Below are 16,181 nucleotides of genomic sequence, written 5' to 3'. Positions count from 1 at the left end.
TATCTTCCATATCACTAAATGGTAATTGTTCCTTAGTTACCTAAACCCAAAATCTGAGATTCACCTATGCTTTTTCATCTTTCTCTCTGAACTACCTGTTCACTACTTCACTTCCAGATCTACCCTCCATCTTTTTCCACCCTGCTTGGTACCCTGGGAGGCTGACATCTATGGGCCACAACCACCCAGCTCCCTTTGGCCTCTGACTTTCAGTTTGGCCAAAGAGATGGCAGGACATTGAAGGAATAGAAAGAGGAAGAGGTCAAGTTATTCTCTGTTTTCTCTCAGCTGCATATAAATTTGTGGTGGCTGCATTCCTTACTCCAAGACCACAGCTCTTCTCAAGTGCCCCTTCTTCTGTACGTCCATCTTTGTCCACAGCACAGAAAGTACTTCATTTTCTTGCCCATTCAGGTTCAATGACAGTGACAGATTTGTTTCTTGGGACACTTTTCAATCACTTGTTGATTCTCTTAAGCTTTTCCAACTTGAAAATAGTCTCTTCATTAAACTCACTTGTTACTCTTTCTGAATGTGCATCTGTTTTCTGACAGTCCCTGACTGATGCATACCTCATATATGAAATTGATCACAGAGTCATTTCGGAAACCAAATGTGACTTTGTTACAGAGTTAACATTTGTTAAGTAGAGCCCCACATGTTACATGGTGAGCCGTGGTTCAACAGAAGACCACATTGGAATAGAAATAAAGAAGTTTATTTTTCACAAATTCTGGAGGAAGTAACCATCATGCCTTGAGGAGTCATGCCGGAGGTCAAAGCAGGGTTCAAGCAGAGAGAGAGGAAGAGGATCTGAAATAAATGCCTTATTAGGGTCTGTAGCAGGAATGCTTTGGGGTTTCTAGACCAAAGCTAGATGGGTCAGTTCAAACCAAAAGGAACAGGATTTTGGTAAGCTCCATGGGGATCTTACCCAGGTGGCACATGAGGATAAGTCAGGGGGAGGTGGGGGAGACTGCTTATCACAAAGGCAGTAGGGAAGTCACATTTACTTCCCTACTTACATTTACTTGTGACTCTGCCAACTGTTACCTAGGGCATGCACTCATGGGAATGACTTATGCCACTTCAAGGACTTTGTGGGCTGCTTGACCACAAAATGGATGCCAAGACAACAATATTATAGAATAATTTAACTAAACTCTCAATAACAAATCCTTCTGAAATGCTATCACTTCACTATACCCCCAATAACATACTCTTAGTTCAAGTTCCAATCTGATTATTTTTATTCCTATAATACTTGAATTACTTCTGGCTACTATTCCCTCACAAACTATTCTTCACATTAAAACCAGAAAGGTAGCTCAAAACAGATATGGATTATTGATTTCCTGCTTAAAATGTTCATGGCTTCACGTTGCCTTTAAATTTGGCCAACAAATCTCCCCATAATCCAGCCCCTGCCTGTCTCCCAAGACTCACCTGTTGGTGTTTGTATGCGTGTGCTTCTTTGCCTACAGGCTTCTTTGCCCATCCTTCTCTAGCCAACTGCTGTTTTTTTTTAAGACTCAGCTATAAACCTCATGAAGAAGCCTTTCTGATAGCTTTTGCTCTACTCTTACCGTAACAGCTGTCTACAACACTGCCATCAGTACATCTGTTTGTCCCCTGCCAGGAATAAAAAATTTGAAAAGTTTTAGTTCAAGGTTCAAACTATATGGGTTCAAATCCATATGTTTGCCTATGATATTGAGCAAGTTTATTAAGTGTGTACCTCTGTTTTCTCATCTGTAAATTTAGGAAAATAAAAATGGTCACTTTTTGTATTGTGAGAATAAAATTATGTTAGCACATTTGCAACATTTGAGGAGTGCTGAGTTTAGTTAGCACTTAATGCATTATGCAGTCTTGCATTGCTCAATTTTTTTTTTTCTCAACTCCATAAGATGGAAAGCTCATAAATAGGAGGGACTCGGTTCTACTACTGAGCATATTTAGTGAGTTTCTGGTGCATAGAGAGAATTCCGTAAGTCCTTTTAGGTTGAATAAATGAATGAATGATGTGCAGTGAATTCTGGATTAATTGACATGTCGTTTCTCTTGACCCATCTTTTTTTTTTTTTTTTTTTTTTTTTTTTTTTTTTTTTCAAATCCTGGCTGGTAATCTGGTAATGTCTAGATCTAGATTCCTTAAAGGAGTTCTTTTTATGAAATAAATACTCTGGGGTTCCTATGAATGTGAGAAAGTTATTCTCTCATTTTAAGACTAGAAGACAAATTTGCATTTGTTTTTGCCAGTGCACATGTTCTTATAGCTGGAGTTAAGTATGTGACTTTAATCATGACATATTGATTGTTAACTTTCCTGTCTCTGATTTGGATGCACTTTCCAGGTAATAAGTAATAATACATTTTCAATCCCAACTGATATTTTAGTATATTCTTCTTTCCTGTATGTTTTATGCTAACTTGGAAGTATTCCAGAGTAATATCTCTCCATAAAGGAAATGTAATTAATATAATAAATGTTTCCATTTGACATAAAACACCTACTAAAAATGCTGCGTATTTTTATATTCCTTATTGTTAATAGTGGAAAGAGATTCAAACTTCAGTGATTTACAAAACTGAATGTAGCCATTTAGTAAAAATGTTCTTTTAGTAAAAAATACTGTTTTTTAAGTATGTTATTTTAAATTTAATTTGCTCTTAAAAATCTAAATAATACAAGCATTAGATTGTGAATTTGTAGATTTCTTTAAGGATCCATGATGGAGAGTTCAGTATCCATAATGATCCATTAAATTTTATATTTAAAAATGATTTGTTTCTTTTTGTGCCACACCTCAGAATGTATCTATGGATTAGAAAATTTATAAAATCAAAAAATATATCTTTAGCAATTATTATATATCAGAACTGATATAGCTAAGTAAGTGAATAAAGTTGCTTTAAGATTTTAAGCCCTAAAAAGAGAAATAATCATAGAATAACAATTAAGTGTCCGATGGTACAAATATACAAAATAATATTAAGCATTTTCTAAGAATTATAAGCTGTACACCCATATCTAAGTGTACTCCTATAAAGAATATATGGAGAACTACAAAAACTTAAAGATACACACACATATTCACATGCAACATTCATATATATTAGTGTTGAAAAAAATAAAGTGTTCATTTAACAGGCGTGTATTTTGAGAAGTTCCTGGAAAATTAAAGAAAAATAAAATGGTGACTTCCATTTTGGGTAATGTAGTGGCTGAAAAACATTCCAACTATAAGTCAGACATAGAATATAGGCTAAAGTAGAGCCTATATTAAATAGGCTCTTTAAATATTAAAATAATTTTAATAAATTATTAAAATACCAAGCTAATGAGAAAAATCCTTACCACCCCCCCCCCAAAAAAAAGGAAAGGAAAAAAAACTATCTGACAAAAATTTTCCTGACTGTGCATTAGCTTTAGGTAGGAGGGAAAAAATCTTCCCCAATTATGTATAATATGTAGTTGAAGAAACTCTGTGTTCTTTTTCTCTTGGGTGAAATATTTTATATCTTTTAGAACCATGTATTTTGGAGTATGATTCAAGTACAAAATGCTCTTATTGCAAATAAATAATAGTAACTTTAACTGAGGGTACTCATTTAAATTAAAGCATATCAGAGAGGAAGGAGGTGGGATTGAGTGACATAGGTGAAGGGGAATTAAGAGTACACTTATCATGAGGAGCCTGAGTAATGTTGTGTAGAATCGTTGAATCATTATATTGTACACCTGAAACTAATTTAACACTGCATGTTAACCATACTGGAATTAAAATTTAAAACTTAATAAAAATTAAAAAAAAAACTATAACAACAAACTAGCTCACTATGGAGGTTTGTGATCCAAACCTGTATATCATTAACTTATTCAAAATATTTGTTGACTTGGTTCCAGGGATTATACTATAAATGAGCCACTTCCTATTTATTTAAAAGTCTTAAAGAAAAATTTATTTTTTAGTGTTTCCAGGTTGAAATTGCCCTCATGGATTGAACAAAGCTATATAAGTCCTCTAGGAAATGCCTTACACTAAGGCCTCAAAGTATTCTCACAGATATAGTTCCAAAGAATATGAGTCTACAGTGAAAATATTATAAGACATTTGAAAGGGAATAAAAATCACCCTGAGAGATGAGACAGTAGAAAGAAGAGGAGGTGACTTGGATCTGCAAAGACCAGATGTTATTATTACCAGATACAGAATAAAAAAATTTATGCTTGATTTTTTTAAGAAGTAAAAGAGGGAAGTTAGAGTATGAGTAAAGAAAAAGATACCATGAAAACTGAACAGAGAGCTTTTAACACAAGTAAATAGAAGTGTAAAAAGTGAAAACATAGTAATTTAAATTGAAAAATTGACAAGTTAAACAGCAATTAGAGCTATAAAGAGGGGCGCCTGGGTAGCTCTGTCGGTTAAACATCCAACTCTTGATTTCAGCTCAGATCATGATATCATGGTTCGTGAGTTCAAACCCTGCAGTAGGAACACAGCAGTTGGAGCCCTGCACTGTCAGTGCAGAGTCTGTTTTGAGATTCTCTCTGCCCCTCCCTGGCGCGCGTGCGTTCTCTCTCTCCCCTCTCTCTCTCTCTCTCTCTCAAAATAAATAAATAAAGAGCTGTGATGGTAAATAATGAATGGAATAATATGTCTGAAGAAACTTTTATGAATTGAGAGAGATGTTGCAAAAGGAGCTGAAGACATGGAAGATAAAATGAGAAAATTTTATTTCATCTAATGTTTTAATAGAAGAATTTAAAATGAATGTGGGAAAGCTATCATTTTTCCAGAATATGTGAAAAGCATAGATGCTTCATATAGAAAATCTCCCCAGAAAAAAAACTAAGCTAGATGAATAAAAATAATTCTATATCTCAACATATCACAGTGGAAAAACTGGAAAGAAAAAGACCAAAAATAACATTTTGAAGGTATCCAGAGAAGAGAAACAAGTTTTCTACAATAGAAGGATAATTGCATGTAGCAAATTAATTGTCAACAGGAATAACAGGAGACGGAAAACTGAAAACACTACAAAATTCTCAGAAAGACCAGGAAATCTTACTTGAAAAGACATAGACTAGAGCAGTATCTGTCATATATAATTATCTCCTATAAATTGAAGTAAAAATACTGAAAAATATTTTAAAAGTTATATAAGATGTGGTTACAACATACTTGTATTGGACATACATTAAAGCACTGGAGGCAGGCAAAACCAAAAAGTGAGATGGAACCAAATCACAGAAGAGCGTGTATTTCAATTGGAGTCATTTTTGGTATGAGAGTAATAAGAACAAGAACAGTGAGAAGGATGAATTACAGAAAAACAGGAACTAAAGTCAGATACTGAAAAGAAAATACAAATGTAGAAGAACTGACAGAAGATAGAAAAGATATTTTACTAGTTTTTTAAAAAGGAGGAGGGTGTAGAATTTCAGATGTGGAAAGGAAGAAAAGGAAAGAAATCCAACATTTCTGCTATTTGACTGATTTGGCATATTGGCAGAAAGCATTGATTTAATTCCCATGCAGGGTTGGACTCGGGAATCAAGATCAGGACAGCTTGCACCTTCTCTTGTGATCAGGAACAATCCTCAGTAGGGCTGACATGGGAAAAGAAAATCATAACCAATCAGTGAGAGTACAGCTCTTCAAAATTACCCACCCTGTATATTGAGGGACAGCAGCGGCTTAGAATGCCTTGGGGTACTATTCTGCTTAACACACAGCAATTCTGCGAACTTCGATGATGTGAGAATGCTTGTGATCTAAGGAACCTTATCTATGAATATGTAAGAGCTAAAACATACAAGATTGTGAGAATGAGAAATGTATTTCTTTAGTGAGAAAAATTGGGACAATGTGAAAACAAGATCTTTTAAAATCCCACTATTATGTTAATAGTGAATGAATTTACTTGTGCTTTAAATGTGAAATATTGGGGCACCTGTGTGGCTTAGTTGGTTAAGCATCTGACTTCTGTTCAGGTCATGATCTCACAGTTCGTGAGTTTGAGCCCCATGTCAGGGTCTGTGCTGACAGCTCAGAGCCTGGATCCTGCTTGGGATTCTCTGTCTCTCTCTCTCTCTCTCTCTCTCTCTCTCTCTGCCCCTCCCCACTTGTGCTTGTTCTCTCTCTCTCTCAAAAATAAACTTTAGGAAAAAATAAAATAAAATGTTGCATTTGTTATTAGGATATGATTATTGCATAATGTTATGCGAAAAAAAGAGGAGTAATGATACCTGGGATTAGTGTTTTCAGATCAATTCTTCCAGGTATAATTTTTGTTTGATATTTAATTTTTGTCTTGAATGGCAAATGAGAATTTTATAAGTACTAACAGTAATTTTACATATTTCCTCTTTTAATGTAGTTATGGTAATTAAATACATCTTAAATAGCAAACATTTTTCTGTGTTTTGCTTTCAGAAAGAATTCACTATTAGATCAAACTAAAGACAAGACAACATGAATTTTGAAGCTAGTAGACAATGCTGACAATTTAAATAAAATTTTGAAGCCATTTTTCAGTATGTTTCAAGCTCTATTTGATAGCATGATGTTCTCATGATTTTGATAGAGCAGAAATTAAATTCTTTGAGTTTATTCCTATTCGCCACCACCACTAAAACATGACTAGATGTTGACAGTTATCCTAAATGGGAATTGAGGGCTTGACCACTAAGAAACTCCATAAAAATAGTACAATTTTAGGGAAGAAAAAATATAAAATTAGGTTATGTTGATGTTTGCACACCTCTCAATCTACTAAAATTTATTGACTCTTGTACTTTAGATGGGTATCCTCTGCAAAGTATATCTATATAGCTATTAAAATAAGTGTATGACCCAGATATTAGAGGAAAAACTTGAAACAGCTTAAATATATTAATTCCAAACTGATAGAAGCAATAATGTATAGTTAAACAGTATAACACTTTGCAACTTAAAAAGGAAAATGAAGAACTGTACCTACTGATAGGGCAGCATGCTAAGAATTATTTTTAGGTGAAAAAGTAAAGAGCAGATGAGCATATCCTAGTAGGTGAAAAGATGAAGTAGAAGGGAGTATGTATGTTTATACAACTATTCTCATTTTTAAAAAACAGTATACATATTATTTGTACATCAAGTATATGTCTTTTATTGCCTAGATTATTTTCCCACTTTAAAAATTTAATTGTAATGATTTTTGAAGATTTCTTTCCCCCTATACTGTTAAGAGCCACAAACTCAAGACTCCTCTGGCTAAGTTTTATAATATATAATATAATTATATATAATATATAATATATAATAATATAATTCCAAAAATCCTCTTCTCTGCTTATGAAGCAGGGCTTCATAATTGTGAGTGAGTCCACTCTTTCTTCTAAGAAATTGAGGCCAGACAAATGTATGCTAAACAGTGATAAAGTCAGCTAACAAGTAAAATCCCTCAGGCTGAAACAATGTGAATTGCTTGCTGCCTGCCAGGCAAATGATTTTGTAGAACTTTCTGGAAATGAGAGAATGGCAGGAATGAGACAATGAGTGGAGGGTCTTTCTTTCTTCCACCCAGAACTCCCACAACATGATTAGCAATCACTGTCATATCAAGGTGCCTTTCTCTAAGGATCAGGCTTGATTTTGAGTAAAATTAGCATATCATTCAATCATTAATTCATTCAGAAAAAGGTCTTTAGAGATTACTGCTTGTTATATCAATGATTGGTTCATCACTATATCCTTGTCCAGAGATACCCAAGAGACAGTCCAGCAGATTCTTTATACTTATTATTTTAGACTGATAGTAATAAGAAAGGCAATGAAGTTTTACAATATTATTGATTTAAAAGTGTTGAAAACCCTGAATCCTGATTTATTTGTAAGCTTTCATATAGTCATGATTTTTAGAATGAAAGCAATTACAAATTTAATGCTCCTTTTGTACATTACTAATTATATCAGTATGACTATCATCTAATTGTATTTAATGTCCACGTTTATTTGATATGTTTAACCTATTTTACATAAAGTAAAAATAAGTTAAAATGTTATCAGAAGAAATTTTTGTTTCTTTTTAAATCTATTAAAATTGAATAAAGTTTACTTTAATTCTAAAATAGGTGAGGTTATGACATAATTTATAATTTAAGAAAAGAAAAACACTGAAAGTGAAGGGCTGTTAATAGTGATATATCAAATACCAAATTTGACCTTAAAAACAGAATATGTTAAATTAATGCTGTTTTCAAAATTTGATTTATGGCCCTGCTGTTTTAATTGATGGATCAATTAACAGTAATTATTTTTGTATAATCAGCTAGCAGCTGAAATGTGCAACATATTGATTTTTTCAGGTGAGACATAGACTCCCTTAGCAGCTACTGTAGAAGAAAGAAGTAGTGACATTTAATTCAGTCTAATTTATTCCTGAAAGAGATAATTGACTGCAGTTCATGAAGTCTATAGCAAGAGATAGATGAAATGGTGAAATCATTCAGAAACAATGAAATAAAAATTAAATTAGAATATGGAATACTGAGTAATAAATCCCATGAACTTCAAATTAGCATTGCTTAATGGAAGATACTTTAAAGGGACAAATTTATACTATGAGTACAAATGGGGAGAATTATGCTAATCTAACAGAATGAAATCTGAGAAAGTTGATTGCAAGATTTCATCAGAAGTGTTAGAATTTATATTATTTATAAAACCAAACATGGTGTGTAATGGAGTTATGAAATGGACCCTAAATATAAATTTATTTTCACTTGCTATTTTTCTTGTTGGTACTGTGGTACATGGGATGTTTACAAAAATTATTCAAATTAGTTTATAAAATATTTCTTGAAAAGTCTACTTGAGGATTATCATTGTTGTGAGGGATAACATGAAGAAATGAGCAAAGATGATCCATCCATTCTTTGTGGACATTGAGGAGAGAGAAGACAGTTTGGCTTCATCAAAAATATAAATATATGGTTACAACCTGTGATAAACATCATAAGTAGAAATTTCAGGTTGCAAGAGCATTGTAAAACAAAAGAAATGACCTGCCAATTAATATTATTTTGGTTTTGGTAAAATGTTTTAATAAATTATCTATTTCATTTTCTTCAGCTTTTTTATTCCAATAAATTGACATGGTAATAGGCAGGAGATGCAAAAGTGACTGAGTCTCTAAACGTCAGTCTGAAGATAACTTTTGAATGGACTTCTTTTGCCAAAGTTTTATCTTTATGACAATGTACAAAATAAAAATTTACTCAGATAGTTAAGTTGTTGTTTATTTGTTATTGCAGGAAGATTTTTTTTATATTAAAAAGATAATTCTCCTAGTGATTTTTATTAAATGAAAATTCCAAAAGCACTACTTCCAAACAGTAATGTAACACTCAGGAGCACTTTGAAGACATCAATTCAGTTGTTTACTATGAATAAGGAATTCTGCCAAAATGAGGAATTTGTGTGTGAGGGGAAGGTAGAAAAACAATGACCAATGTACAGCCTGTAGCTCTACCTAAAATTAAAAAATGTACTCCAAGCCAGTGGAAAATATTCCAGCAGTGGTACATTGACATACGGAATTTTAAAGATGAAAGAAATACCAATTTCATCTTAAGGACCAATGAAGAGGGAAGGCTATCTAGAGGAAATAAGATAGATTTTGACTTGACACTTTAGGTGAAACTTAGATAGCTAGAGAGGAGCAACAATGCGTAGAAAGTAGTTCAACAAACTGCCTAAATTCAGAACGTTCGGAGTTTTGAAGGAATAGTAATCTCATTGGGTATGAGTGAAGTTAAGGTATTTATTAGGAATTACGATAAAGTGAGCTGGAAAGCAAAGAAGAATTCCATTACCAAGAGGCTTTGAATATAAAAGTAAGGAACTTCAACTTAATTCAAAGGGATTTTGTTGTTGTTTCATTATTTATTAAGGAAGAAGAAAATTAAACTGGTAGTAAAATTTGTGGGAAAAAAATTTAAGAGAATCACTTGCAGGCATTTCTAAGGTACCTCTTGGGTAACTCTTGAATGCAAGTCACTTTGAGGAATACACATTGCTAGTAATCAACCTAGAAATAATTCAAGTGCAAGCGGTTTTACCATTAAAATGTAACATGGCCTCATTTTTTTTTAACTTAGGTTCATGAGGGTTAAAATAGTCAAAGTAGAGCTATACTTAGCCACATTCTGATTCTTTTATGTAAGAAAACAATTAGGCTTATGGAGGCTGATACATTCAGGTTTCTTAAGTACTTAGAAGAAATTAATTTAGCTTCTCAGAACCACATAGATGGACTATAGCTCTGTGATCCACCTGAGGTCACATTCTAGAGCTCAGGCATTTTCAACATTTGTAAATCACACAACTGGAAACCAAACATGATAATTCTCTTTACCCTAGGTTAAACCGCTGATATGTGTTGTTTTTATTTCATCTTATTTTAAACCAGAGTTTCTGTTATTTCTGTTTAAGTTCATGTACTTTTACTTATATTGTGTTTTCTGATCTTGTTATAAATCTAGATCCCAGGATTCCACTCTGTCTACAGTGTCTTCTGTTGCTCCTTCTAGTGCAACAGAAGGGGTTGACTCCATGTGGACCTCCCTCGGCACCCCTCCTGTAGCGCCACCCGTGTGCCAGGAGGACCTGTGTTACAATGGAGGCACTTGTCATCCTGTCTCCCTCTCCAGCGGTACCTTCTCATTCCACTGTGACTGTCCGCTACATTTTACTGGCCGTTTCTGTGAACAAGGTAATCGATCTTCATTTGTTTTTAAAAAGTTCTCTAGAGGTGACAAGAGAATTACAACCTTATAGTAAGCATATTGACAGAAACAAGAAACATCTGTATAATTTTATTTAAAAATGAATTATGATAGAACACTTTTGGTTCAGTATTGTAGAAGCAAACCTAAGATTTTATTTTCTCCATTAGGATTGCCGTTCAAAATATATTTTCAGCTGCCACAAAAAATAAGAGTTTAGGTGGAAATGTAGTGTTCTTTATGTAGTTTGTTCTAAAATTATGGTGTGTCCATCTTTTGTCAGCATAGAAACAATTAGGTTCTATTGTATACTATTTTTATTGCTTAATTATTAATCACGTCACTGTTTTTTTGTATTTTGTAAGCAGATCCCCATATTTAAATTATTTTGTTAAGATTGGTTATTTTTTTGATACTTAAGAACATGGTTTTAGCATTAATGGAGCTGTTTATGAATCAAAAGAGAATTTCCCTATTGCAAACATCTAATGGCCTCCTAAGAGTCACTCAGTTAATTAAAGCAGTGATGGGCAATTAGAGCCAGAAACGCCCTGGGCAGATTACAAAGGCATTAGGTCATGATGCATGTCCTTACACTAATAGCTGAAAAGTGACATTGTTTTCTATGTAAAATTAATCACTGGTTCTAAATTGAGGAGGTGAGGATGGGGATTACTATTGGATAGTGATTCATATGGCAGAGAATTTCATTATTTGTCCAAGATTGTGTTTAAATCCTTTTTCAGCACCAAAATGTGAGACCTCTGGAAGCAAACTCATAGGTACATATATGTTATTCAGCTCTTCTTGCCAAATGACCTTGTGTGACTGTTATGTGTTAATATTCAGCCAAGTAAGCAAGTAAATATAGTTAAAAGCAAAAAAAATGGAAACATGGGCTATTTTCAGTCTCATTGTATAAATAATATGTATCCTTAAAGTCTATTTTTTAACTGTAAAATGCTTTTGAAAACATCACTTTGCTTGATTTTTGAGTGAATATTTCATATGTCTGCAAAATATGAGACTTGCCAATTCTGCTACAGTATGAGACCATTTATACTACATTCTGTAAGTAGAGTTCTAGGAACATAATTTGGACTGTAAAGCTCTTAAGCTCTTTTAGATCCACACTTAGCCATTTAAATCTCTGAGAGGGCTTTTTCTTTTTTTAATTTCATGCTAGGTAGAGTTTTAGAAAAATACCCTTCTTAATTATTTTTATTTTTATAATAAATTATTTTATTTATTAATTTATTAGATTAATTTATTAATCTATACTTTGATTTTTAATGTTTTTTTTAAATCAAATTTACTAGTGATAGTGAAATTGATGTAATGAAACGAGGAGTCTTTAGTTATTGGCTATATCTCATGATCAGTTATACACATTAGACTACAAATGACCCTCCAGCCATAATCCTTAACTCTCCTACTGAATCCCCAGTTCTCCCTCCTTTAACTCCTTACTGAACAGCTTTAACACTGGATGTACAGACCTGTACTTTCTCCAGAAAGATATAAATCCAGGCTTATTTGGAGTTAAACCCAAGGCTTGACTGTGGTTTAATTCCATATGCTGTTTTGGGTTGCAGAATGTAGAAAATTGACCTCAGGAAAAGGACTGGGAATCTCTGTTTATATTTGTTGTTAGGGATATTTTATTTTTCTCTTTTCAGCATTATTAATCACTTCCTGCCTTCTACATTCTAATGTTTTTCTTATTGGATTTATAATATTTTAAAAACTAATAATTGGATTATATGCATTGCAAAAATTAGGTAATCCAGTATAGAGTACTAATTTCTGAGTACAAAATAATCAGAAACTGTGAGTAAATAATTATTGCCAATTACAGACTTTTTAAAGAACTTTGAGTAATATCTGAGGTTGTGTGATACTCTAAACAAAATTTATGCAATAGAACTCTTTTTTTATAGTATGAGTTGTCATAGTATTTTTCTTTCCTCCTTTTTTGGGAAATATTTCATGTGTAATACTTATAATGCAGTGTAATGTGCATTTTTAGAATTTGGAATATTATTTCTTTTTTTTTTTAATGTTTTTTATTTTTGAGACAGAGAGAGACAGAGCATGAATGGGGGAGGGTCAGAGAGAGAGGGAGACACAGAATCTGAAGCAGGCTCCAGGCTCTGAGCTGTCAGCACAGAGCCTGACGTGGGGCTCGAACTCACGGACCATGAGATCATGACCGGAGCCGAAGTCGGACACTTAACCGACTGAGCCACCCAGGCACCCCTGGAATATTATTTCTAAGTATAAGAATTTTATGTTGTTTTAATCGTTTATCCCTTAAATTTGAATTAAGTACCTTTCTTCTGCCAGTCATAAAGTCAAGAACAGGTTTGTGTTTTCAATCTAATGCTGTAAATATAATTCATACTGGTATGCATTTTACAATCCCGATTGACAGATGAGGATGGGCGCCTAAGACCCATGATTCAGGAATCTAGTACCATGATGAGACTTTTTATAGTATTATCTAGATTGGCCGAACGCCACAATTTCTAAGTGTAGATTTCAATAAACAATATTCTATGCCAATTTCAGTGTTTCACCTACATGTTAAAAATCTTGATTTGGATAAACAGTCCCTGAATCAGTCCGTCTCTGTCTCTTTCTGTCTTTCTGTCTCTCTCTCTGTCTCTCTCTCTCGCTCTCTCTCTATATATGTGTATTAGAAATATTATCAGTATTAAAATGCTTAGAACTTCAAGATAATTTCTATGAAAATAATTTTTAATGAGTCCTTTATTGAGTACATTCAACAGCTAAAATATATGAAATTATGCTTCCAGAATGAAATTTACATACTATCACTGTGAAAGGTCTGATTTACCAGACACTGCACTGAGTGCTTCATGCATCTTATTTCATTTAACCCTCAGAATAACCCAGCTGAAGTGGGAACTATAAATTAACCCAATTTACAAATGAGAAATCTAAAGCCTAGACTCTGTTAAATTACTCACTGAAGGTCTCATAGTCTGTCTGTGGTAGAGGTAGGATTAGAAGCAATCTTGGCTGACTCCAGACGATGCTCCATTGCTATACTAGTTAGAATATCAAATTTAACATGATAGCAGGGCATGGAATTTCTGAATTTTCTTACTCTTTAGTCTCTACATAAAAAGTATCTTTATTTCAGGAAAAAAAGAATTTTCTTTAAAAAATAAAACTTTGGGGGTGCCTGGGTGTCTCCTTCGATTGAATGTCTGCTTCTTGATTTCAGCTAGGGTCATGATCCCCGGGTCATGGGATTGAACCCCGCATGGGGCTCTACACTGATCATGGAGCCTGCTTAAGATTCTCTCTCTCTCCCCCCACTCCCCCACCCCTCCGCATGCATGTGCTCTCTCTTTCTCTCTCAAATAAAATAAAATGAAATTTTGAAAACCAGAAAACTAAAGAAATTAATGTTGATCTACTAAATTTTTACTACAGAGAGGATTATTACTGTGATCCACATAAAATTAAACTGTCGAGCACATTAGGTGACCTGAAAAGAATCATATCTATCTCTATAATTATTTCAGTAAAATCTGAAATGTAGAAAGTAGATGAACAAGATTTGAATTTCAGAAAAATCTGTTTATTAATGATGGCAATACAATTCTCTGAAAAAAAAATATATAATCGCACAGGCATCTATAAGTAAAGATATGTTAGAAGTTGATTTTTCTTTTTTTTTTTTTAATTTTTTTTAATGTTTATTTTTGACAGGGACAGAGAGAGACTGAGTATGAGTGGGGGAGGGGCAGAGAGAGGGAGAGGGAGACACAGAATCCGAATCAGGCTCCAGGCTCCAAGCCGTCAGCACAGAGCCTGATGCAGGGCTCGAACTCACGAATCGCAAGATCATGACCTGAGCTGAAGTCAGACGCTTAACCGACTGAGCCACCCAGGTGCCCCAGAAGTTGATTTTTCTTTATGACCTTGCTTTTTTACTTCTAGTTAATATTCTTGTGAGAGGATATTAAAGTATTTTATTTTAACAACTTTGATTTTTCACAGCAAAATTGAGGTGTAAATTAAGTATAGACCGTAATTAAAATTGTGCTGGGTTCAGTAATACAGAGAAGGGTTTTTTAGGGCTATGGGACTCAGTAATGGGTCACCCATACACATGTTTCCTTTCTACTTGGCATTACGTAATGTGCTCTATTTTATCAAATCATCCCTATCCAATCACCTAATAGCATTGACTTTTATTGAATTGGTTTGATTTAATATGTGTTTTTTTCTCAACATATGCTATCTTAATTCATATTAGCTAAACCTTGTTGCCTAATTTATCATAATGATCCTGCATCTCACAGGGGAAACATAAGAACATATATTCTTGCTTTGTTTTAGATGGCTGCATGCAGGCAGATGGCTGTCTCCTACTGTAAAGTTCAGAGTGACAGATTTAGAATATCAGTGCCTTGTGCTGGGGAAAAGCGTATGCCTCTGACTATTAATTATAGGATTAACATTTTTAAACAGCCCAATACTTTTTAGTGTTCTATAAAACAGTTTTATAAATAGTGCAATAAAGGAGTATTTAAATGCCATACATTAAAACCAAGAAATCTTTTGTTTTATTTGATATCTTGTCTGTGTATATCCCATATATGTTTAAAGGTCAACTGTACTGAGTAAATTACAAACCTAGAAATAAAAATGAGAGGTTTTAGCAGGCATTTTGTCTTATTACAAAAGAAAGAAAAAAAAGATTGCCTTAACACCTGCCTTTGCTTTTACTATATTATTTTAAAGGCATATTAGAGTAGATTGAATTCATTTATTTACTTTAGATCAGGTGACCTAATGTTAGACATTCCAGAGCCAAGAAGGCAGAGAAACAGAGCATTAATCAGCTTCTTATAACAACGATTTATCTCCTTTGCAGGGAACCGATAGTCTACATCATCAGCAAACGGCCAAGAAATGGGTATTGGCATTTTCAAACATAATACTGAAAATTCCCATGTCTGAAAATGTATTTTTCAAATCCTAGAGCAGTGCTGCATATTTGTTAGTAAACAGCAACTGCTGAAATAGTTAAGTTGAAAATGAATCAAGATTGAAGTCAAGGACAGGGGCTGAAAGGAGACAAGAGGGTTTCATTTTTGAAAGCAAGGGTGGGCTGAAGGGCTCCAGTCTTCTCCACTACAGTTGCAGCACCCTCTCCAGCAAGGAGCCCTATGTTCAGTTAGTTGGTGGGAGAAGACAGCTCCCTCCTCTTCTCAGTGATTATAACTATGTAAAAAGTAAAAATCCATCAATCTCTCTACTTAACACTGGTAATAATCCAGCAATTTCCATATAGGATAAGGAGGGAATACATATACCCTTCTGTCTGTCGAAAAAGAATGACATACTTGTCTCCTTTATT

The 16,181-nt window shown here is 33.7% G+C and overlaps 1 protein-coding gene across 1 annotated transcript in view; it reads left to right on the top strand.

Annotated features, from left to right (window-relative positions):
- Positions 1–15,706, top strand: part of LOC123609903 (protein eyes shut homolog) — a 187,880-nt gene extending 172,174 nt beyond the window's left edge. Inside the window, exons 6-7 of the mRNA XM_045500915.1 lie at positions 10,538–10,767; positions 15,696–15,706. Coding sequence (XP_045356871.1) covers positions 10,538–10,767; positions 15,696–15,706 — 241 coding nt within the window. The remainder of the gene's footprint in view (positions 1–10,537; positions 10,768–15,695) is intronic.
- Positions 15,707–16,181: the final 475 nt, after the last annotated feature.

The sequence above is a fragment of the Leopardus geoffroyi genome, chromosome B2, assembly GCF_018350155.1.
Source record: "Leopardus geoffroyi isolate Oge1 chromosome B2, O.geoffroyi_Oge1_pat1.0, whole genome shotgun sequence".
Taxonomy (NCBI): Eukaryota; Metazoa; Chordata; class Mammalia; order Carnivora; family Felidae; genus Leopardus; species Leopardus geoffroyi.
Note: the sequence above shows the minus strand (reverse complement) of the source record. Positions and strands in the feature narration are given on the sequence as shown.